This window comes from Larimichthys crocea, chromosome XX, assembly GCF_000972845.2.
Source record: "Larimichthys crocea isolate SSNF chromosome XX, L_crocea_2.0, whole genome shotgun sequence".
Lineage (NCBI taxonomy): Eukaryota > Metazoa > Chordata > Actinopteri > Sciaenidae > Larimichthys > Larimichthys crocea.
In genome coordinates, this window is record NC_040030.1 from 2,236,941 (window position 1) to 2,258,118 (window position 21,178).

The 21,178-nt window shown below is 42.7% G+C and overlaps 2 protein-coding genes across 3 annotated transcripts in view; one reads left to right on the top strand and one right to left on the bottom strand.

The window, feature by feature from the left end:
* Positions 1-1,303: 1,303 nt before the first annotated feature.
* Positions 1,304-2,710, top strand: ascl1a (achaete-scute family bHLH transcription factor 1a). Its single transcript, XM_010753162.3, has 2 exons — positions 1,304-2,246; positions 2,345-2,710. Exon 1 carries the CDS (start codon positions 1,631-1,633, stop codon positions 2,231-2,233), a length of 603 nt encoding a protein of 200 aa, XP_010751464.2. The 5' UTR covers positions 1,304-1,630; the 3' UTR covers positions 2,234-2,246; positions 2,345-2,710.
* A 2,219-nt stretch (positions 2,711-4,929) lies between these two features.
* Positions 4,930-21,178, bottom strand: part of LOC113748379 (uncharacterized) — a 69,784-nt gene continuing 53,535 nt past the window's right edge. For both annotated transcript variants that reach the window (XM_027291933.1, XM_027291932.1), the window contains 5 exons: positions 13,951-14,021; positions 13,386-13,496; positions 12,791-12,888; positions 7,944-8,013; positions 4,930-7,068 (listed from right to left, as the gene is read on the bottom strand). In XM_027291933.1, coding sequence (XP_027147734.1) covers positions 6,814-7,068; positions 7,944-8,013; positions 12,791-12,888; positions 13,386-13,496; positions 13,951-14,021 — 605 coding nt within the window. In that variant the 3' untranslated portion in view covers positions 4,930-6,813. The remainder of the gene's footprint in view (positions 7,069-7,943; positions 8,014-12,790; positions 12,889-13,385; positions 13,497-13,950; positions 14,022-21,178) is intronic.

Genomic DNA, 21,178 nt, shown 5'->3' on the forward strand with positions numbered 1-21,178 from the left:
CCACACGACACACAGAAAAGAACTTAGTGCGTAAAGAAAAAAGGGAAAATTACGCACAAACTATCCTAAATCTGGGTTCACTGTGTGTTTTATGGCACATACATGCACCCCACATGCACACGCCAACACACACACACACACACACACACAACCACACACCACCACACACCACAACACCACATCAAGATAAAGATATGATTTGTATTGTTAAGCATTGAAAGAAATAAACACATAGAAAAGAACTTAGTGCGTAAAAACTGAAGAATTACGCGCAGTCAGTCCTAAATCTGGTTTCTCTGTGTTTGATTGCACACACACACACACACACACACACACACACACACACACACAGAAAAAACAGGGAGAGTGTTACAGTTTGGTCTTTGGTTTTTGTTCCTCCCCTGAAAGTGTTTTATTATTCCGCACTTTTTTTTTTTCTTTCAAAGCGACAATAATCGACAGAACTCACCGCGTCCACGCTACTGTAACCGTACCGGGTGTATCAAATCATTCACAAAGCTTTCTCCTCCAGAGCAGCTTCTTTAGGGGCCCCTCTCGCAGATTTGCGCCCCACCCGTTCCGCCTGTGCGAGGCTGACGATCTGCTCTAATCAAAGTGGAAAATTCGGCCCCTCTGATGCACAATGGTCGGAGCTCAAATGAGACGCGTCTGTAACAATAAAACTAGACGGTGTGTTTTATTGAGTTGAAACGGCAGCGAGCGACTGATTTACATGCAGAGTTCATGTTGGTGGATGGTTCGCTGTCTTTCAGCACCACAGTTCGGTGCAGAGCTGCGAGGAGGACACACAAAAAAATAAAAAATAAAATCACTGAAACATGGAGAGATTTGTGTCTTTAAAACACAAACACGTGAAACACTTCGCTTCTTTTTCGAGAGAGTAGTCTGAACTCGTTATTTTCATGTCACCTGTTGTTGAAATGAGACTTTTCTGAACCCATTTTCCATCTCTGACGACTCCAAGTGTAAAGTCAGTGCACCCATCTTAACTTTTTTTAAGAAGTTGACAGGAGACGTGAATTTTCAAGTTATATAAGACTCATTTTTTATTCGTTAAGCCCATAAATATGAGAGATTTTCTTGATATATGATGTCAGATTGGATGATAAAAACTTAAATAAAAGTCTAATTTTCATTCGCTCATTCAAACTTTGGAACAAACACTGAAGTCTGTGGCTGAGCATCTCGTCTTCCTCTGTTCAAAACTTTGGTCTCCGCTCTGGCACACACCTCTCTGACACCCGTGATAGATAGAAAGAAAAGAAAAAAACTCACCACTGACTGTTTGTTTAGTGCTTCAAGTGGCACGCGTCCGGCGCGCGTAACGCACCGGCACCGGGGCTGGAGCCCAAGGTGTATCCACGCGACCGGAGGGCGTGGCCAGCCCCTCATCCAAACGCGTTGAAAAGCAGTGGCGTCTTCCCTCGAGGACTCAGAGCAGCTTTGAGGTGCGCGTGAAGCAGCAGCCCAGCGGACTGCCCCCACTGAAACAAGTGCGCGTCAAGCGGCCAAACCACGTGAACGGCACGAGCGGGACGCACCGCCTCGAGACTTTGTGATTCTTTATAAGTTTTGTGGGTTGTTTTTTTTTTTTTAAAGAAATCTGGGAATGGACATCACAGCCAAGATGGAAATTAACATCAGCCAGCAGCAGCTGATGCCGCCCGCCTGTTTCTTTTCCGCCGCCGCAGCGCAGAGCATCCAGCTGAGCCCGAGCGGCAGCAGCCAGAGCAGCGGGAAGTCGGTGTCCAAGCAGCCCAAGAGGCAGCGCTCCTCCTCTCCGGAGCTGCTGCGGTGCAAGCGAAGGCTTAACTTCGCGGGTTTCGGCTACAGTCTTCCGCAGCAGCAGCCGCACGCAGTGGCACGGAGGAACGAGAGGGAGCGCAACCGGGTGAAACTAGTCAACAACGGTTTCGCCACTCTGCGTGAACACGTCCCCAACGGAGCCGCCAACAAGAAGATGAGCAAAGTGGAGACGCTGCGCTCAGCGGTGGAGTACATCCGAGCGCTGCAGCAGCTGCTGGACGAACACGACGCCGTGAGCGCGGCGTTTCAGTCCGGCGTCCTGTCGCCCACCATGTCGCAGGGATACTCCGCTGACATGAACTCCATGGCAGGTTCACCAGTGTCCTCCTACTCATCCGACGAGGGCTCGTACGACCCCCTCAGTCCAGAAGAGCAGGAGCTGCTGGACTTCACCAACTGGTTCTGAGCATCTATATGAGGTAAGAACAAGACTTGATGAAATCCACTTTGACTTTTATGAGCACAAACAGTCTGAACTGTGATTTATAACCTCTTCTTTTTTTTCCTCTTCTCACAGAAATATGGATCAACTCGATTTACTGTCGTAGCGCGCTTGGGATGGTCCCGGAGGAGGCTGGCTGTCCTCAAGAACAAGACGCACCGTACACGCGTTTTACGGTCCCGGTCCTCCCAGACTGACCGACAGACAAACAGACAGACATGGCCTTAAAAACTTTGGGGGGGAAAAATCAGGCCAGACATCAGCGCCAAAGGATTAAAGAAGACGGGTCTCCTGACCGCGTGGGAATCCAAGCGTCTGTGCATTTGCCCAAAACAAAAACAAAAAAGTGAATTCACGCTTTTCAGCAGCACATTAAAAACATTATTTAACACGTCGCTCTTCAACTATGCTAAATCCAATCACAGAACACCAACATTTGGTTAAAAAAAACTTCTCAGACGTTTTAATTCAGAAAATGCTTCCAAGTCGCGGATTTATTCTATGAAATTCTATATCAAAACTCTTTTTGTTTTCTAAATATATTAAGATATTTTTGTATGTAAGAGATTTATAGATGTTTTGTACACATCCTTTTTGTATATATTTTGTCTATATATTGCGAAGTTGCTTCTATTACCTCCTGCCTATGTAGACGTGTAGTCTATCATTCTCTGGCTCTTCTGATCATGAGGTTTCCAAGAAGGAGTTTGACACTCCCGACGTTTTTATCCTAGCACCGATGTGTCTTATTTAAATAGCAGAAAACCATGTTATTTGCATCATGTCATGAAGTTCACAATGATCAAAACTTATGCAGCTATTGTCCAAACAGAGCGCATTGTCTCTTTATACTGCCAGCTCTATATTGTCTTCACATAAACAGATAAAAGAAGTCTTATAACCATATTTTCTACACTCTAGTCCAAGAATAAAAACGATTTGCTACTGAGTTATTCTCCATGTCTTGTTTTTGGGGGGTGGAGGGAGGGGCAGGTTTACAGATTTCAACATGTGGTTTGTAGCGGGAATGATGGAGATACAGTATGAGACGGTGTAAACAGAAAACACACTTTTACGCACATTTTACGCACGCAGATTTCTTTCTCGTATTTAGAAATTCAGACCTCAGTGGCTCGTTTAAAGGCTTTATTAGAAGGTCCCTCAGCCAAGCACTTGATGTCAAACCCTCTTATCTGTAATATTGGACAGTATCTGCGTCAGGATGAGCATTTTGCGCAAGCGCAATGTGGTGCCACAAGTGCCCAAAAGTGATTTATTTGAAAGCACGCAGCAGTAAAGTAGAAATACCGATGATGTGATGTTTGTTTCTGTTAGAAAAGGAGTCCAAAAGCAAAGAAACACCAGAAAACTATATTCTTTACATTAGAGTTTGGACTCTTTAAGGAGGCACTGAAGCGCCTTTAGACGGAGCTTTAAGTGGTTTTACAATCCGCAATGTTCGTGCAAACTTAGAGAAAGCACCAAGTTTCAAAAAGTGAAACTTTGAGAACAAACAAACGACAAACATTCGTCCTCTAAAACCGGCAGATTGAGTGAAGTCAGTGAGGTGATCACACTCTGACGACCACCGACAGATCCTGAGGTGGAGTTCGTGTTTCTGCAAAACGAAGTTTGACAGGTAGAGCAGGAGGCTGCAGCCGGACGCGTGTCTGCTTTAATGAGTGAATGGGGGGTTTGTAGGGTGGTCGAGTGGACACGCAGAGCTGAATTGGCTCATGGCGTGTGCCTCCTGACAGCAGCATGCCGCTGAACACACAACCAACCAACCAACCAACCAAACACCACCTGGGAAGGAAAAAAAGACCAGTGTGTGTGTGTGTGTGTGTGTGTGTGTGAAGCTGAAAGAAACTTGCCTGCTCCTGTACTTTAAGCTTTTTATTCCTCGGATAAATCAGATCACATCAATAAAGAAATAAATTCACAAAATAATTAAATGTTTTATTCAGAAACCACGTGGTGCGTTCAGGCTCATTGTTGTTCTCAAAGGAGGGTTCATGGGCCACCAGGGGGCCCTGAGAGGGGGGGAAGAGGGTCTCTTGGAAAATGAACAGAGCTGCAGTCTATTATTCAGTTTAGGTTTTTAAACTTTTATAAAGTTTCAAGTCAAATACAACCCAAAAGTTGGCACGTTCATGATGTTTAAAACCTGATTACAGCAAAGACTCCTTGTGTTGTTCAAAGGAAACTGTCCTGTGGTCTGATGAGTCAAAATAAAGACAAGAGAGACCATCTGACTTGTTGTCAGCGCACAGTTCAAAAGCAACCCGTGATGGTATGGGGGTGGATTAGTATGACAGATGAATGATATATAAAGGGACTACAGCAACTCATGCTACGAAGAGACGACCTTATTTATTTTATCAAGACAATGTCAAACCACATCCTGTACATATTCAAACAGCATGGCTCCGTAGTCAGAGAGTCTGGGTGCTAAACTTGTTTGGTGCATTATGAAACATAACGTCAATCCTGCATAACTTTAAGCCTTAATATAATGTGAACAGGTGAGTTGTATATAAATTCACCCTCAGTACAGTTGTCATGAACGGGGAAATTAGCTACAGAGACCAAAACTGTTTTTTGTACCAGGCTGTAAACATGTTTATTTCTGCTGTGAAGTTGGACATTTGGACATGGGGACTTATGGAGACTGACTCACTTCTGGAGCCAGCCTCAAGTGGACGTTTGAGGAACTGCAGTTTTTGTGGGGCTTCACTTCAACAGCCACAGAGGATGTCGCTTGGTAAAAAACACATCTTATTTTGCATGTATAGCAAAGAAGGAAGTGGAAGAAGCCTCATATTTATCGTCTCTGTTATCTCACACTGAAAAGACTTTTATGAATTGAGCTGTTTGATGTGGAGTATTTATTGTCTTTTGTCCTCCTGCTCAGGGAAAACAGTCTCTAAAAGTGTAAAGTGTCTAAAAGTAACTCTGGTGCAGTTAACTGATTAACAGTCACAAAGTATATAAATAAAAAAGACTTTTATTCCTGCAAACCTCACTTCAGTATCATTTCTGACTTTATTTGATGAACAAATAAACACTGAACGCATAAAGTGTGGTGCAGATTTAACAAATGATGTTGAATAAAAGATAATCAGTTAAACAATAGTAACAGTTCACATCAAACATATCATGTGTGATGGAGCTCAGCATGTTTACAGCAACGTGTAGAAACATTTTTACACAAGAAAAGGCAAAAAATGGAATAGGAGTATTTTTAAAAGCAGGTTAAACATGACTGACGGTCCCTCGTCTTTTTTTTAGGTTTTGCATGATGCTGCTTTCAGGACGTCGCTGACATAACAACCCTGGTTTTGCTGCCTGTCAGAGTCCATTATGTTCTCCTGTATGGCGGTCTGTCAGGCGTGTATGAACCGCAGGAGAGCACGGCCGTATCTAATTGGCAAAGCCGAAGCAAAACAATAGCTCGAACTATATTAGTTGAATATCTTATTGAATATCATTCGTCAGCGTTGATTAAGTTGGATGGAAGAGGACAACAGCCCGAGCGGCTACCTCAAATGTTGTTGTTTGTCACTCCAGAACAATGAGCAGTTGTTGCGTACGTGAACCTCTTGCAGCAGCGTGACAGAGAAAGTTTAATGCGACCAACAGAGACTGCAGAGTGAGACTTCAGGACCACAGACAGCACTTTACAGCTCGTCGGGTATCTAACAGGAACAATAATACTGTCTCACATCTCTTATTATCCTATCAATCATCAACAGATCAAGGAAGCCGATTCTGCAGAAGTCATAACAGACGGAAATTAAGCTGTAAAAGTTTCTTTCAAGTGCAGACGCAGAGCATTCAATGCACCGAACTTCAAAGAGACCCACAAGTAAGTTTGCGTTGCATAGAAATGTGTATTTGTTGCGATTTGTCTTGCGATTTCACCTCTGTTATTATGCCTATAGAGGCTGCTGAGCCTGGTTACATTGCCCACTTGCTCAGCTCCTGTTCTGGCACGACACTGGCTCCACTCCCTGTCAGAATTTTCCCCAAAAATACTAACGGGGCCTGTAAACCTCCTCTTCTTCCTCGTGGTCCAAAACTCCCGTGGTCCAAACACCAAATAGTGGAATAGTTGGTGGTGGCGGTGGTAGACGGTGAGCTCAGAGCACTGGGGGAGTGTTAGTGTTTGTACCAACAGGAGTTTTGGATCACCGGGAAGAAGAAGAAGAGGAGGTTTCCTGGCCCAGGGCACTTGGTGAATGTAGACAGGGAGTGGAGCTGGTGTCGTGCCAGAACAGGAGCTGGGCAAGTGGACAATGTAACAGGGGAGAAGAAACCAAAGGTGAGGTAGTTGGAGGAAGAATAACAAGAGTAAATCTGGGACTGACTTTTAGTGGTTGGTGAGAGCTTGGTGAAATAAAAGTCTGAAAGACAGACGCCGAGCTGGGCTGACTGCTGCTGGACTAGTAATACTGGCAAAGTTGTCGACAAATTTTTGATCAAAGACCTCAGGACTGATGATACCTGAACCACACAGCGTGCAGACAGTGCAGCGACTGAGGTCAGAGGTTGCTGGAGTCGTCGAGAGGGTTGGAGATGACTGACTTGTGAATGAGCATGAAGAGGGGCAGGTAGGCGAGAAAGTCCAGCAGATCCAGGGGTGGGATGTTCTGCAGCTCCCGTCTGACGGCTGCCTCCTGGTCCAGATGGATTCCCCCGGCCTTCAGCTCCAGAAGGAGCTGCTCCGCACTGATGAAGCCCTGCTGAGTAACTCCTGTATCTTCTCGCTGCTCCTCCAGGAGGAACAGGAACAGTTGCTGCACGAGGAGTTTTGATATCAAACGTAAACGTGATTAAAAACAAGGATCTCCACTTGTATTGAGCACAGACTTGAGTGTGTGGGTGTACGTTCATGTGTGAATGTTTTATTGTGTGCGCTCCTCAGGGTAGCTCAACCTGTTTCTTGTTTGAGTGCACCTGTTTGCACAGTTAATGCAGTCAAGGTAATAATTGTTGAGGTACATGGGGGGGAATAATCCCTCTGGCAATTAGCCCATTCCCCCCACCAACCTCTCCAGTTAACAACCCTATCCCTAACAGCTCTATAATTACAAAGCTTCCCCTACCTGGCCAGGGGCTCAGTTTCCACACTCATGGCCACAGGCTTTCATGTTCCTCCTGCCTTTCACTTGCTCAGTATTTCCTCGTATGAATGAGGGCCGGGCCTGCTTGTGAGCGGCCAGCTGGTAAGACTAGTCCCCGGTCCATCTGAGATGAGCTGTGTGTCTCAGGCTGATTACAGGGCTGGGGCGGAGTGGACGGCATGTTCACTGCTGGGCACTTTAATGAGATTAGGCCCGTGCTAATCTATGAAAAGGGGAAAGCACCCCTCTCTTTCTCCCTGTAGCTCGCTTCGCTCATTTCTATGCATGAGGGCTGAATGTCTCTCCTAAAAAAAAAGCTAGCTTTACAAAGCATGCTTTGGAATTGCTCTTCAAAGTGTTTACCAGTATTTATTTCATTGTAATTATACCCGCGGTGCCATGAAAGAGAGGCAGGGGTGGAGTTTGTGGCACGAATGTGACTAATGTGAGAGTTAATCTGATGTTGCAGGGTAAGTAATCGAGTCCCACCTTGTATGAGTATGAACATGCGGCCTGCACACATCAGCCAGCAGAAGTTTAGGAGTTACCTTTGCTTTGAAGAGCCTCACTTCGAGCGAGCGGAAGTCCATGTCCCTGATTAGTGATCGCATGAATTCACTGGAAGGAAACAGCAAAAATGATCAACGTCACAAACAGCAAAGAGATGCAAAGTTATTCTTGCCTTAAAAACGACAATCAAGCACCCTTGTAGAACCGTTGATGGTGGTAGGGACTGGCAGTCCACAAGCTTCTTTTGGATTTCAGCCGATGGGGAAACTCGGCTTGTCTGTGGCTGTTTCAGCTGACTAGAACAAATGCATGGCGATTTAAATGCTAAAATAAATGTGCAAGAACTCTGGGAACATATGGGTTTTCAAAGAACTACTTTACTACTGGAACAACTGGACTTGGTTGTGGATCCGTGAAGACGTTTCACCTCTCGTCCAAGAAGCTTCTTCAATTCTAGAACGATGAGAAACGTCTTCACGGATCTACAACAAAGTCCAAGTAATTTTCTTGAATAAAGATGACCAGGATTTTCGAGAACCCTCACAGTACTCTTGATTTAGTTTGCATTATAGTAAAGTTAAAGGTCTTGCAAGAAAGAGTCCCAAGCTGGATCCTAGACTTCTTTCGGTACACCCTCCCTGCCTCTTGAACGCCCACACGCTCAGTTTGTTAAGCAGGTTTTCTGGCGTTTTAAAGCCCAAAGAAAGATAACCCTTCTCCAGAGCGAACCACAGAGAACGTTATACGACTGTTTTAACAGAAACATTACCTTTAAAATTATCTTTCAAGAGTCTAACCAAGTCCTACGTTTGTTGAGTCACATAAAAATAATTCACTCAGTTTGGTAAAAACTTTGGTTGCCGCTTTCTGTTCGCGGTGGCGGGCGGTGATTTTTTTTTGGCGGGGTCTGTCCCGTGCGATGTTGTGTTTGGGATGTGATGGTAAAACGTTCTGAGCCCATTGTGGTTGCTCACAGTGGCCTGGCTACCAAACAATACGTGGGCACACGTGGACATCCCGCCACAGTAACGGATAAAACTGCTCTGGTTTTTTTGGGACAGCAGTGGGAGGGGAAGGTGGAGGAGGAAAGGGGGGGAGGGTGGAGCTGGGTGAACGGGGGTTCGTGCGGAGGTTTAAGGGAGGGGAACAAGCGACACTCTGGTGCAATGTGAGCACTTGCAAACCAACAAAATCTAGGTCCACTCGGATAATTAGAGGGAGACACGACTGATTGTGTTGGGACAGACCTCTCCAGTCCAGCGTGTGGCACAGCGACGGCCATCCCTTCTCTAACGAGCGCCCGGTGTTAATGAGCCCCTCCTCGCCGCGCGCTCAATACCCTGTTTGAGCGAAGAATGGCCAAGCGCTAGGCCAACGAGTGCAATGCACGCCTGAGTGCTCCCAGTGCCATGATTGGTCCTTGTGCTCCAACCACGGTGCATGCAGAGGGCTTGATGGGGATGAAGTGAGACAGGGCAGCTAATGATCATTAATTGCACTTGGTTTGCAGTAAAAGAGTCCAAATGCTGGTGCGCTTAGGACACTGGCGTGATAATGGCTAGCGTAAACGAGGGGCTCGGGGACCTGGTGATGGACTGTGGCGAGGATAATAGCAGCCTAACCCATTTTCTTTTGTCGGCGCTCCTCTGGCACCCCACTGTGGACAACACAGCAGACTTTCTCGCTTACGTAAGGCCCCAAAATTTTGGCGGTCTCCTCATTGGGGAGCTGCTACACACAGTGAGGCGGGGCGTGTTGGGATGCAAACATATTCTGACCTAGTTTGATTTGGCAGAGTTAAGAGTTGTTTTGGGATATTTTTGAGCGGGCTGCAGCGATTGCGAGGAGGAGGGACTCGTATTATCAGACGCTCTGTGTGGTGGGTGTGAGGGAATTTTCTATTCTAGCACCCCACATATGGAGGTTACACAGGGTCAAGCATATGTCGAGGTCACTGTAAGGACAGCTTGAATCTTAGATTGTTAGGGGACATGACTGTCTTTTTCTTGAGGTAGAAGCAGCTGTAAGTTTGTGTCCATTGATACAACAAATAGGTAGATAACTTAAAAGCCTCTATAGAGACAGATAACGATGTCGGACCACAAAGGAGCAAATATTAGGGGTCGATGTGGCTTCTTGAGGATCCCCGGCTCATCCAGTTTGCATGTCAAAGTGTCCTTCGGCAAGATACTGATCCTCAAATGGCTCCCAAAGGCGGTTCCCCTTGATACAACAGATCGGAAGAAGCTTCTAGAGTCCAATAACACGAAGTGCGGCTGTGGCTCAGGAGGCTTCCAGAGCAGGTCATCCATTAATCAGAAGATCGGTGGTTCGATCCCCGGCTCTTCCAGTTTGCATGTCAAAATGTTTATTTCTGCTGTGAAGTTGGACATTTAAACATGGGGACTAATGGAGACTGACTCACTTCTGTAGCCAGCCTCGTGGACGTTTGAGGAACTGCAGTTTTGTTTGGGTTGGTCATGACAAGTGTATTGATAAATCCTCCATTCTCCTCCAATAAACCTTTCACAATAAAACATCTTGGACTCTCCACCACAGCTGGGAGCTGGTTCAGGTTCTGCTGTCTCATGTTTTCTCCAACATTAGCGCTCCTTCGCTCCATGACTCATCAAATCCAGCGAATTTCCCGTAACGAGGAGACTTACAGTAACTCCCAGTGCACGCATGGATGCTCGCAAATCCCACAAAGGGACGACAGCAACAATACGAATGAATGACTTGCCATGGTCAAATCGCTGATGCTGTTTGTGAATCCTGTATGGCAATGTGCTTCTCGGCAGATCATGTGACTCGTGCCCTGAGGGAATGTGGCGCCGTGTGAGGTAGGACTTGTTTGGGGGAGGACAATGCTACAACGAGGGGACAGATGGGCTGAGTCAAGGGCCAAAACAGCACGGCACAGAGGGTGAGAGGTACACAACAAGAGAGCCGGAGAGAGATTAGAGACGCGAGAGTGACGGACAGTTAAAGTTGAAAAGAAACGAGCGGAGGATGAAGAGAGGGGGGGAAGGGCGCCGAGATTAAACTGGAGAAAGAAATATCTATAAAAATAAATGTGGGAAACACGTACTCGGATTTCAAAGCTGTGCCTGATCACAAAGGGTGATTGTGTAGCTACTGTTGCAGCTCATTTCTAAGATAGGATTAGAGACAACAGGATTAACTGTAACAGGTAAGAGCATCGATTTAGTTCAGTCGGGATGAGATGACTATTGTTTTCTCCTCGTCGAGGAGCCAGCATTATGAGCTCTGATCTTCCATCTTCTTATTATTTAAATTGCAAAAAGCAGTTTTGTGAAAAGAGGTTTAATATGGTCATTCATTATCATTACTATAATTGCCTCCATACAGAGGAGACACCCTGGTCTCCCAGTGCCAGTCTACAGGCCTCCTCCTATAATACACGACACAAAGGGCTGGCCGTAAATCAGAGGACCCGTGACCCTGGCCCTGTCCTCGCTGAGAGGGAGCTCTCACTCCGGGGTGAGGCTTTTGGGAGCAGGCCTTGACCCTCGGAGACCTCCAGAGCAGGGTTGGCTCCACACACTCCTGTCTGTAGGAAGCTATACACCCGAGGGCAGGAGGGGAAAAAAAAAAAGGCGATGTGTGTGGGAATCTGCGGCATATGGGGAATAATGTAGAGACACAAGGACGCTAAAGGCCGAGTTCAAATCAGAGTGATGTCTTCTGTCTGCGCAGGGTTCAATGTGGGGCTGCTGTTAACGAGGATTATTGATTAACCTGCAGATAATAAATAAGATAAATAAATGTGTGTGTTTATAACTCAAGTTAACACAATTAGAAGCACGGCTAATCGAAAGATCTGCAAAGACATGGATCATCAGCGGACCTGAGGCGGGAAAACAAACCATCTGTAACGGCACCTACCTGTCAATCAAAGCGTCCACGCTGTTAATCCTGTATAACTTTAAGCCTTAATATAATCTGAACAGGTGAGTTGTATATAAATTCACCCTCAGTACAGTTGTCATGAACGGGGAAATTATCTACAGAGACCAAAACTGTTTTTTGTACCAGGCTGTAAACATGTTTATTTCTGCTGTGAAGTTGGACATTTGAACATGGGGACTTATGGAGACTGACTCACTTCTGGAGCCAGCCTCAAGTGGACGTTTGAGGAACTTCTTGATGGTTGCCACTTGGAAAATACTTGTGGATCTAGCCTAAAACAAGTAATTCAGAAGATCCACCAGTTGTTTTTTATAATAAAATATATGCACTGTATGACATTTGGAGATTTGGTGCTGTCCATGAGGTCTATGGCTAATGATTATTCTCATTATCGATTGGTGGTTTAATCTATAAAATGTCAAAAATGTAAAAATGTTCATCACATCAGAGCTTAAAGGGACTAAATTTGTTTTCTTTCTTGTATGAAGATCTTGAGAAAGGAAAAATTGGACTTTAGGGTTCAAATATGATGTTAATTGATAAAAAAAACAGAATGAGTTCAAGGTGATGCATTCAAAAGTCCAAAAACAAAATTATTTTTCAGTTTAAAGTGATATACATCAGTGAATATCAGCATATCGTCACATTTGAGAGGCTGAAACAACAGAGCATGTTGTGCTTTGTTGCAAATTTTCTGTCTTTCCACTCATCAATGAAACGCTTTAAGCGCTTTTGAATTTTTATCACGTCCAAACTCATAACTTTGACTTCTGAAGTCGCGTTAAAATGTTTGAAGACACAAGCAGAGACGAGGATCAAAGACGGCTCTCCACACACGACGTCTAAATCGGCGGAACAAACTTGCGTACACACTCTTATTCTTTATTTATGGCGGGTCAGGGACTCTGCTTCCGGCTTCAATGAGGAGTGTGTCTGCTGCGTGGTCACTTACTCCATGGTGGCTATTTTCTGTGCCAGACTGGAGATCACAGCAAACAGCCTCAGGTCCACGAGTCCATCTGTCACTCTGAAGTCGACCATCTCCAGGATCTGAAACAAGAAAACGGAAGATACGTTTTTCCACTTTTTATTTCCACAAATATCTCAACAAAAATCTGATGGATTGACATGAAATTTCATGCAGACATTCGTGATCCCCAGAGGATGAATCCTAATGAATTTGAGCAGCACCATCAGCAGGTCAAAAGTAATGTTATTCCCAGCTTATGTTGGGCAGGATGGAAGAATTTTGGAAACTTTTTGTGTCATTTAGAGAGTTTGCATGATGAAAAGTAGAACAATGCCTCCTCTTCATTGATTGGTACGATCAAGATTTGGGATTTGGGAGTTCAGTAGGCTTGACTCACAATAACACACCTGTATTAACGAGGTATTGATCCAAAAGACTTGGAAGAAATAATTTTACATTCTTCTTTATGACGATTGGGCTCTGATGACAGTGGTTGTGTCACTGTGTGAGTGTATATGTGTACGTGAATGATTGTGTGTTTGTGTCTGCACGTGTACAGATGGAGTAAAGGTCCGACCCTGTAGACGTAGATCTCCTCTTCGTCAGACAGCAGCTCTGGAGGGATGATGTTTTTAAGAGCGAGGAGGACCTGAAGGCAGGAGATGTAGCCGTCGCCATCGCTGTCCTCCTGCAGAGAAAACATCATCATCGTCATCATCATCATCCAGATCACTGACAAAACAAGTCTAGAGGGTCACCAAATTCAACAGAATTCATCCACAGGGTCTACACAAAAGTTCATGGCAATCCATCCGATATTTGTTGAGATATATTATGCCTGAAATTGCTTGTGACAACTTGACAAAATCTTTGGACAAGGCTGAGAACCACTGATCCAGATTGTCAATTAATTAATTACCAGATTATCAATCATCTATGTCGTTTTTTAAAGCTGCTTTCAGCTTCATAAATGTAAATATTTGTTGTTTTTTTTGAGTTTGGACTGTTGGTTGAACAAAACAAGTAATTTGAATATGTTAACTTGAGTTCTAGGTGTCATTGTTTCAGCATCTTATTCTTTTTAGTGAGTGCATCATGTTACAGTGAGAATATCCCAGTGGTTTAAATGTCTTTTCACTTACTGCTTCAAAAGCTCTTTTGTACTCGGCCAGCTTCTCCTGACTGAAAATGCAATACTTTGCCAAGAAGTCGACTGCAAAGAGAGAAAAAGGAAGAAGAAGAAGACAAAGGCAAACCTTTAGAGTTCGACGAAGGCGCATGAACCGGACAACATTTCAGTCTAAAAGATGATTGTTCTGCTCTGTGTATCACATTTTATGCAGACCAGTGATTTCCAGCTTGAGTAACAACATTAGGCTTCTCTGTGTGAGCATGTGTGTGTGTGTGCAGAGTGGATTAGAGCAATATTTCTCTCCTCTGGTCGCACTCGGGTCATGGAGGGTGGACAATACAGGGCGAGCGGTTCACAGGGAGTCCAGTTGGCCTTAATTGGTGGGGGGGTGGCACTTGGTTGTTGAATAGAGCAGCGGTCAAGACCTTGAAATTAACCATAATATTCTGCACGATGAGGAAAAAGGTAAGCGAATATATTCATTTACTCCGACTGCAGCATGAGAAAAGAGACCGATTCTGACTGAGAAAATTAATTAAGTGCAACTGATTCTGAAAACTGATTAATCATGTTTTTAAAGCAGAAATGATCAATTCTGTGGTTAAATGTGATTAATTGCTAGTTTTCTGTTTTATGAGGTTAAAAAAAACTGAATATCTTTGTGTTTTGCATCATTAGTTGGACAAAATGAGACACGTAAAGACGTCACCCTGGGCTCTGAGAAAGGTGAATGAACATTTTTGGGTGTTTTATAGGGCTCTGAGAAAGGTGAATGAACATTTTTGGGTGTTTTATAGATCAAACCACAAAAAAAAAATGAAAATAATTGTTGCAGCCCAACATGTAACTTTAATAACACTGAAAAAAGGAAAAAAAACCTGTAATTTTTATGGTAAAAAAATTGGCAGCTGCGGTTGCAAGAATTTTACCGTAATGAATACGGTCTAATAATACAGTAAAAGAACATTAGTACTGTTGATTTCACGTTTAAGGTTGGCGTTTTAATCCATATTTTAAAATGTTTGTACATTTTACAGTGAAAAACTGCCAAACCAACACAGTAAAAGACCGTAAAATACGACATTAAATCTTACAGTGTTTTACTGTATAATTAACAGTCTCTAATATAAAATACTACTTTCTTCTGTATTCATGCAGCATTTTAAGGGAATTTATAGAGGTTTTGTCATTAAATACGACTATAAAGCAGCTGTGGTTTCCAGAATTTTACCGTAATAAATACGGTGTAACATTTTCTAATATTACGGTAACAGGACATTAGTGCTGTTGATTTCACGTTTAAGGTTGGCGTTTTATTCCATATTTTAAAATGTTTGTACATTTTACAGTGAAATACTGCCAAACCATGCCATTGGAAATTACAGTGTTTTACTGTATAATTAACAGTCTCTTATATAAAACACATTATATATATAAAAAAAATACCCAATTCTGTATAAATTCCCTTAAAATTAAAGGTTTTATTTTATGACATATTTTACGGTCTTTTACTGTCATGGTTTGAGTTTGTTTATTTTTTTACAGTGTAGCTCAGGTTTGTGCCTAATTTAGCACTATTGTGTACAAGTTACATAAATAAGCAACTGTCTTTTACAGATTGTAAAGCCCTCCGAGACAAATGTGCTTTGTGACTTTGGGCTATACAAATCTGATCTAATTTGATTTATTAGTAGAAAAATCCTGAAATAAAACACTTTCTCATTGTAATCCTCAAACATTCGTCCCAAAAGACAGTTCCTTATTTCTTTAACTCAAATGTAATGATCACTTTTAAAGTCTCCAATATAAAAACAATGATTACACAAGGGGGACAAACTGAGACCAACCACACCCATGAATATTTCAGTAGGCAAATTTGTGAGGGAGAGTGACTCAGAAAGAAAAAAAAACGAGAGGGGAGAAAATGGGGGCTTTTAAGCTGCTGCCACTTCAATTTAGGAGATGAGAATGAGTCTACTGAATAATGGATCTATTCATTGGTTGGGAGAAGAAAGAGGAGAAACAGAGTTGATATCAGTCTGGACTTAAACCCCTGGACCTCTGGGGTTTCTCTGCAATAGCAGGGGGGCTGTTTGAATCTGCCATTTATCAGCTTAGGCCTAATCAAAACCAGGCCTTCCATGGCCTCGTCCTTTCACATGCAAAATGTTACATTCGCATCTAGTCAACTTGACTTGTTAAAGCTTGATTGATCAAAAAAAAACCTGCTGGTCGGTCGGCTTTGCGCATCTGTTTGCAAATATCTGCGATGAGAAGAAGGCTGCAGGATCTGGAGTCACACACGATGCAGCAGCAGCCGCCGCTCGGCCCTGCGAGGGGATTTAAAGTCTTCAAAAGACGCCAGCAACACATTCACATGGTGGCTGCATCAGTGCACTGGTCAGTCTGCTAAAGTGAAACAACAGCTTGTGTGACAGAGTGAATGGAGCCACCTTCTTCTTTTTCTTTTTACAACCAGGCAGGCCCGAGGTTGAGCCGAGGTTTGAGGATCACTGACCATCTGGGGGAGAGTTGACCTGTGGTGACTTCAGAAACACATATGAACGTATATTTTTCTTAAAAAAGAGCCGTGTTGGTTTATTATACTCTCTACTGACTGGTCAGCTGTGTGCGAGAGGTTATAGATGTATTATTATCATGATTATTATTATTATGTTATTATTATTAGGTCCATCTCATGAAGAGTATTTACTCACATTCTGTTTAAATTTAATTTTCCATTTTGTTCATCTACTCCACTACATTTAAGAAGAAGAAGAAGATAATGTAGAAGTTGGAGAATTAATAGAAGTCGTAGTAATAGAAGAAAAACTGCCCACATCTCATTTGATGTGTATGATAACGCATATTTATTTTATTCTATGATTATTTGCACATTGTTTATTCAATGTTTTGCACATTTCATAATCTTAATTTTAAACACAACACAGCTTTTCATATTAGAATATATATATAAACTCACTAACACAACAGCTCTGCCATGAATTCTACTTTTATTTCAGTTTTTGTTGACACTGACACTTTGTTTATGGCCGAGGTCGCAGTCAGTGGTGTTTCTAATATTCTGGCCCTCTCTTGTATACAGGGTGATATAATAAACACCAGTGCAAACTACAACCTCATGCAGCTCTCTGACAGTGTCAGTCAAAACTGAACATTATTATATTAAATCTCTACTTATTAATGGCTCTTGACTTTTACAGTACGACACAGAGGCTCCAGGTCTTTGTTTAATAAACCTGTTTCTATTTTTACTGCCGTAGTCGCCGCAGACTCGATAAATATACACTCAGTGTCCACTTTAGCAGCTGAATGCAATCCAATACAACTGTTCTGCCATAAAAGACTTTTATGACGCCTGTAATGTTCGGGTTTATTGACACTGTGACAGAGGTGTGAATGAACCATTGAACATAATGTAGTCCACCTTTAACTATGAGCATATTAACACATTTTAGATTAAATTCACATATTTACAACCAAAAACCGAAGATTGTGAGTTTCATAAAGACAAATCTGTTAATGTGGACTGTACAGATGATGATAATTAAGTGTATGACTACATATTAACTAGATGCATAGCTATAGATCAAGTAATACGAGGTAATTTGGTCGTAGTAAACACAGTTTGTGTAGCACCACCTTGACAAGCTGCAACCAGTGGAAAGTAACTAATTGGATTTACTTGAGTACAGCACTTTAAAGATACTTTAACTTAACTTTAGTGTTTCCATTTTTACCCCCCAACATTTCATTCATTGTTTTACTTTTTACTTCTTCACGTCACCGGTTACTTTGCACATTTAACTGATTAATCAAAAAAATGCAAAAGCATAAACATGTTGTATTCATTACAATATAACATAGTACTCTAGTGAACTTTAATTTAAAGTATTTAATAAGTAAGTCAACAAAACTACAAGTCTGACAGCAATTCTTTTGGTGCTATAGTCTTTTTTCATTTGGCAAAGGGAGTCAAACATTAAATGTATAAAATTATGATTAAAATAAGTCAACGAGACTGCAAATCAGGCGTCACCGTAAAAACACGGATGAGTACCAATAGTTGTCAGACGTGCAGTCAGCAGTGTTTTTCATCTGTCAGCTGCAGACACTGAAAATGACGTCCAAGTGTGTGTTAAATGAGTTGTGACCCGTGGCTGTTTGCAGCCCGCGGACCGGTGCACGATCAGTGACTCTGCAAGAGCAGAAAGGAACAAAAACAGAAAAACAAACGCCAGTGAAAGAGTGAACCTCCCTGCTCATCATCATCATGGCCCCATTCTTCCTCTCTCAATTGCAACTGAATCGCCTCGGTCTCATTACAGATTATGGCCTCAGCAGAGTGACTCTCCCCTTTCTCTCGCCTTTCTCCACACAGTCCCTCTCTTGATTAACATTTTCTGCTAGGCTTCACACCAAAGGCACAACCTGTGCGCTTTAAAGGCAGGGTGAAAAAAAAGCCATCAAGCGCTGGAGTGGAATCAGATAAGGCTATCAGGCAGGAGGCTTTACTGCCTCGGCTTTGTCCTGCTCCTCCACCCGCCCTCGCTTCCTCCCTCAATCTCTCACTCCACTGCACCTTTTGTCCAGCTGATTCCCTGGCGGAGTGCTCCCCTCGACCGGAGACCCCCAGACCTCCTCCAGCACCACTGCATTGCAGGCCCACACTGTGTTATATACAGCTGTAGTGCAGACAAGAATAGGCTGATGTTGATTTTGAACTCCATTAAACTCTCACAGAACAGCGTAGAGTCTTATATATCTTATATCCTATGAGTTGCTATCGCAGCATATGTCATAACAAATAGTATAAAACATATTCTTGGGTTTAATATTCAATATATTTTACTCAAAATAATCATTTCCCCTCTTTTTGGTGATTGTTTCCCAGCACGATCACTGATTAGAGATCAACCCTATGATCAAAAAGACGAGATAAATTAAGAATAACTCTGATAAAGTTTTGACTTTTGAGGATTTTGATTCTGGGTTACATTGTTAAACACATAAAACTTTACAGGAAGATGGAAATACATCTAAAAACAACATACAATGTCTATGTCTGCATCTTCAAAGATTAATTATTAGTTATATTTACCCAGTATGGGTTGGCATCCACTGTGGCTGTGAACTAAAGGAACCATTTAACATTAGAAATATAATCTATGTTTACACCATTTAATATTTAAAGTTTGGTTGTGAATAAAAGTGGATATGCAGTTCCCCAAACGTCCACTTGAGGCTGGCTCCAGAAGTGAGTCAGTCTCCATAAGTCCCCATGTTAAAAACTTCACAGCAGAAATAAACATGTTTACAGCCTGGTACAAAAAACAGTTTTTGTCTCTGTAACTAATTTCCCCGTTCATGACAACTGTACTGAGGGTGAATTTATATACAACTCACCTGTTCAGATTATATTAAGGCTTAAAGTTATGCAGGATTAACAGCGTGGGCGCTTTGACTGACAGGTAGGTGCTGCTATACGTGGCTTGTTTGAGCAACCAGGCATCATTCAGCCCGCCTCAGGTCCGCTGATGATGAGGCAAGACTGGCAAGATGACGACATCCGTGTTTATACTACCTGTGGGAGCACACCCACGTTAGAAAGAATGATAAAGGCCATGTTTGGAGAAGAAGTCTTGGTGGATTAATGAGGTCAAATTTGGTAGATTTAGGTTTAGAAGTAAAACCTCTCAGATAAAAATATCACGTTTTGGGAACCCTTTCACAACGTACTGTGTTTGTTTCACATTTGTTTAAAAAAAAAGGTTATATTACTCAAGTTATCGTCTTCTAATGAAGCTCAGATACTGTATTGTAATTAGTGTCAAGGCATTTTAAGTCACACCCGGCTGTATGAGCCGTGAGGGGCTTTAACTCCAAATAAAAACACTGAATATTAATGTAAACATCCATCACTGACTTGTCAAAGAGTGTCAGAGCTAGGATACAATTTATAACACACCAACACAAAGACGCACACACAGGGGTCTATTGTATTTCTAACGAGTTCACTTGTTTGTTGCTCTCTTTCCCGCTTAATCCCAGACTTTTGTTTCTGCTCATCATGACACGGCATAAAGTGTCCTATAATTCCTTTAACAAAAGGTCACATTCAGCGGTGGAGAGGAGGTGACCCCCTTTCTTTAATAGCAGGAGAATGTCAGAGTGCAACATGCCCCACATATACGGCCCTAAAACATGTGATTAAGAGCGCGAATTTAGAGCACACACACACACACACACATGGAAAAACTGTCTAAAAGTCTATGAGAAATGGGTTTATGGGATGTTTTTGGGTTTAAGTTCTTACATATGTGACGATCCTGTAAATGTACCGCCTGGACGCGACGAGACAAAGCTGTAAAATATAAAGTGCGGTGCTGTGAGATAAGGAGGTGAGAGGTCTGAGCGGCAAAAAGCAGACCTGCAAACCAGGCCAAGCGTGTCGTTTCACAATAGTATAGAATGAGGCATTGTTGGGCGTTTCTGAACACGCTTCCAAATCAAAGGTAAAAGATCGAAATCTTATCTGATCTGAAGTGTTACAGGAAAAACACCGGACTGTAGCACACACCAGCAGGAGGTGCAGGAGACGGGGCAGGAGCAGGTCGGAGAGTCGATTAAATGTGGTTCAAACTACTGAAGCCTTCATTCGCTTCTTTCTTCTCTACTCTGCAACCAACCGCCATCAATTTATCGAGTTTATTTTCCATCCTCGCTCACATGATGATACGATACAGTAGGAATATGTCATGCAGATTCAACTGAGCCTGAAAAGATTAAAGGATTAAGATTACAGGATAAGTACTAACAGCTACTAACAGTTAAAGTGTATTTTAACCTCACGTTGCCTGGGTTACATTTATAAACATACATGGATATTATGTCAATGAGTGTGAACATGAAGGAATACTCTAGCTATAGAGACCAAAACAGTTTTTTGTACCAGGCTGTAAACATGTTGTTGGACATTTGAACATGGGGACTTATGGAGACTGACTCACTTCTGGAGCCAGCCTCAAGTGGACGTTTGAGGAACTGCAGTTTTTGGCACTTCTTTGGCACAAAGGTTGCCGCTTGGTCCATTGAGCGCTGCTGTAGTGACACCTCAGTACATGTTTATATATTTATGATGTAAAATGTCAAATCATGAATCATTTGAAATTTATCTTGCAAGCCATTCACCACTGACTTACAGCACAACATTTTAA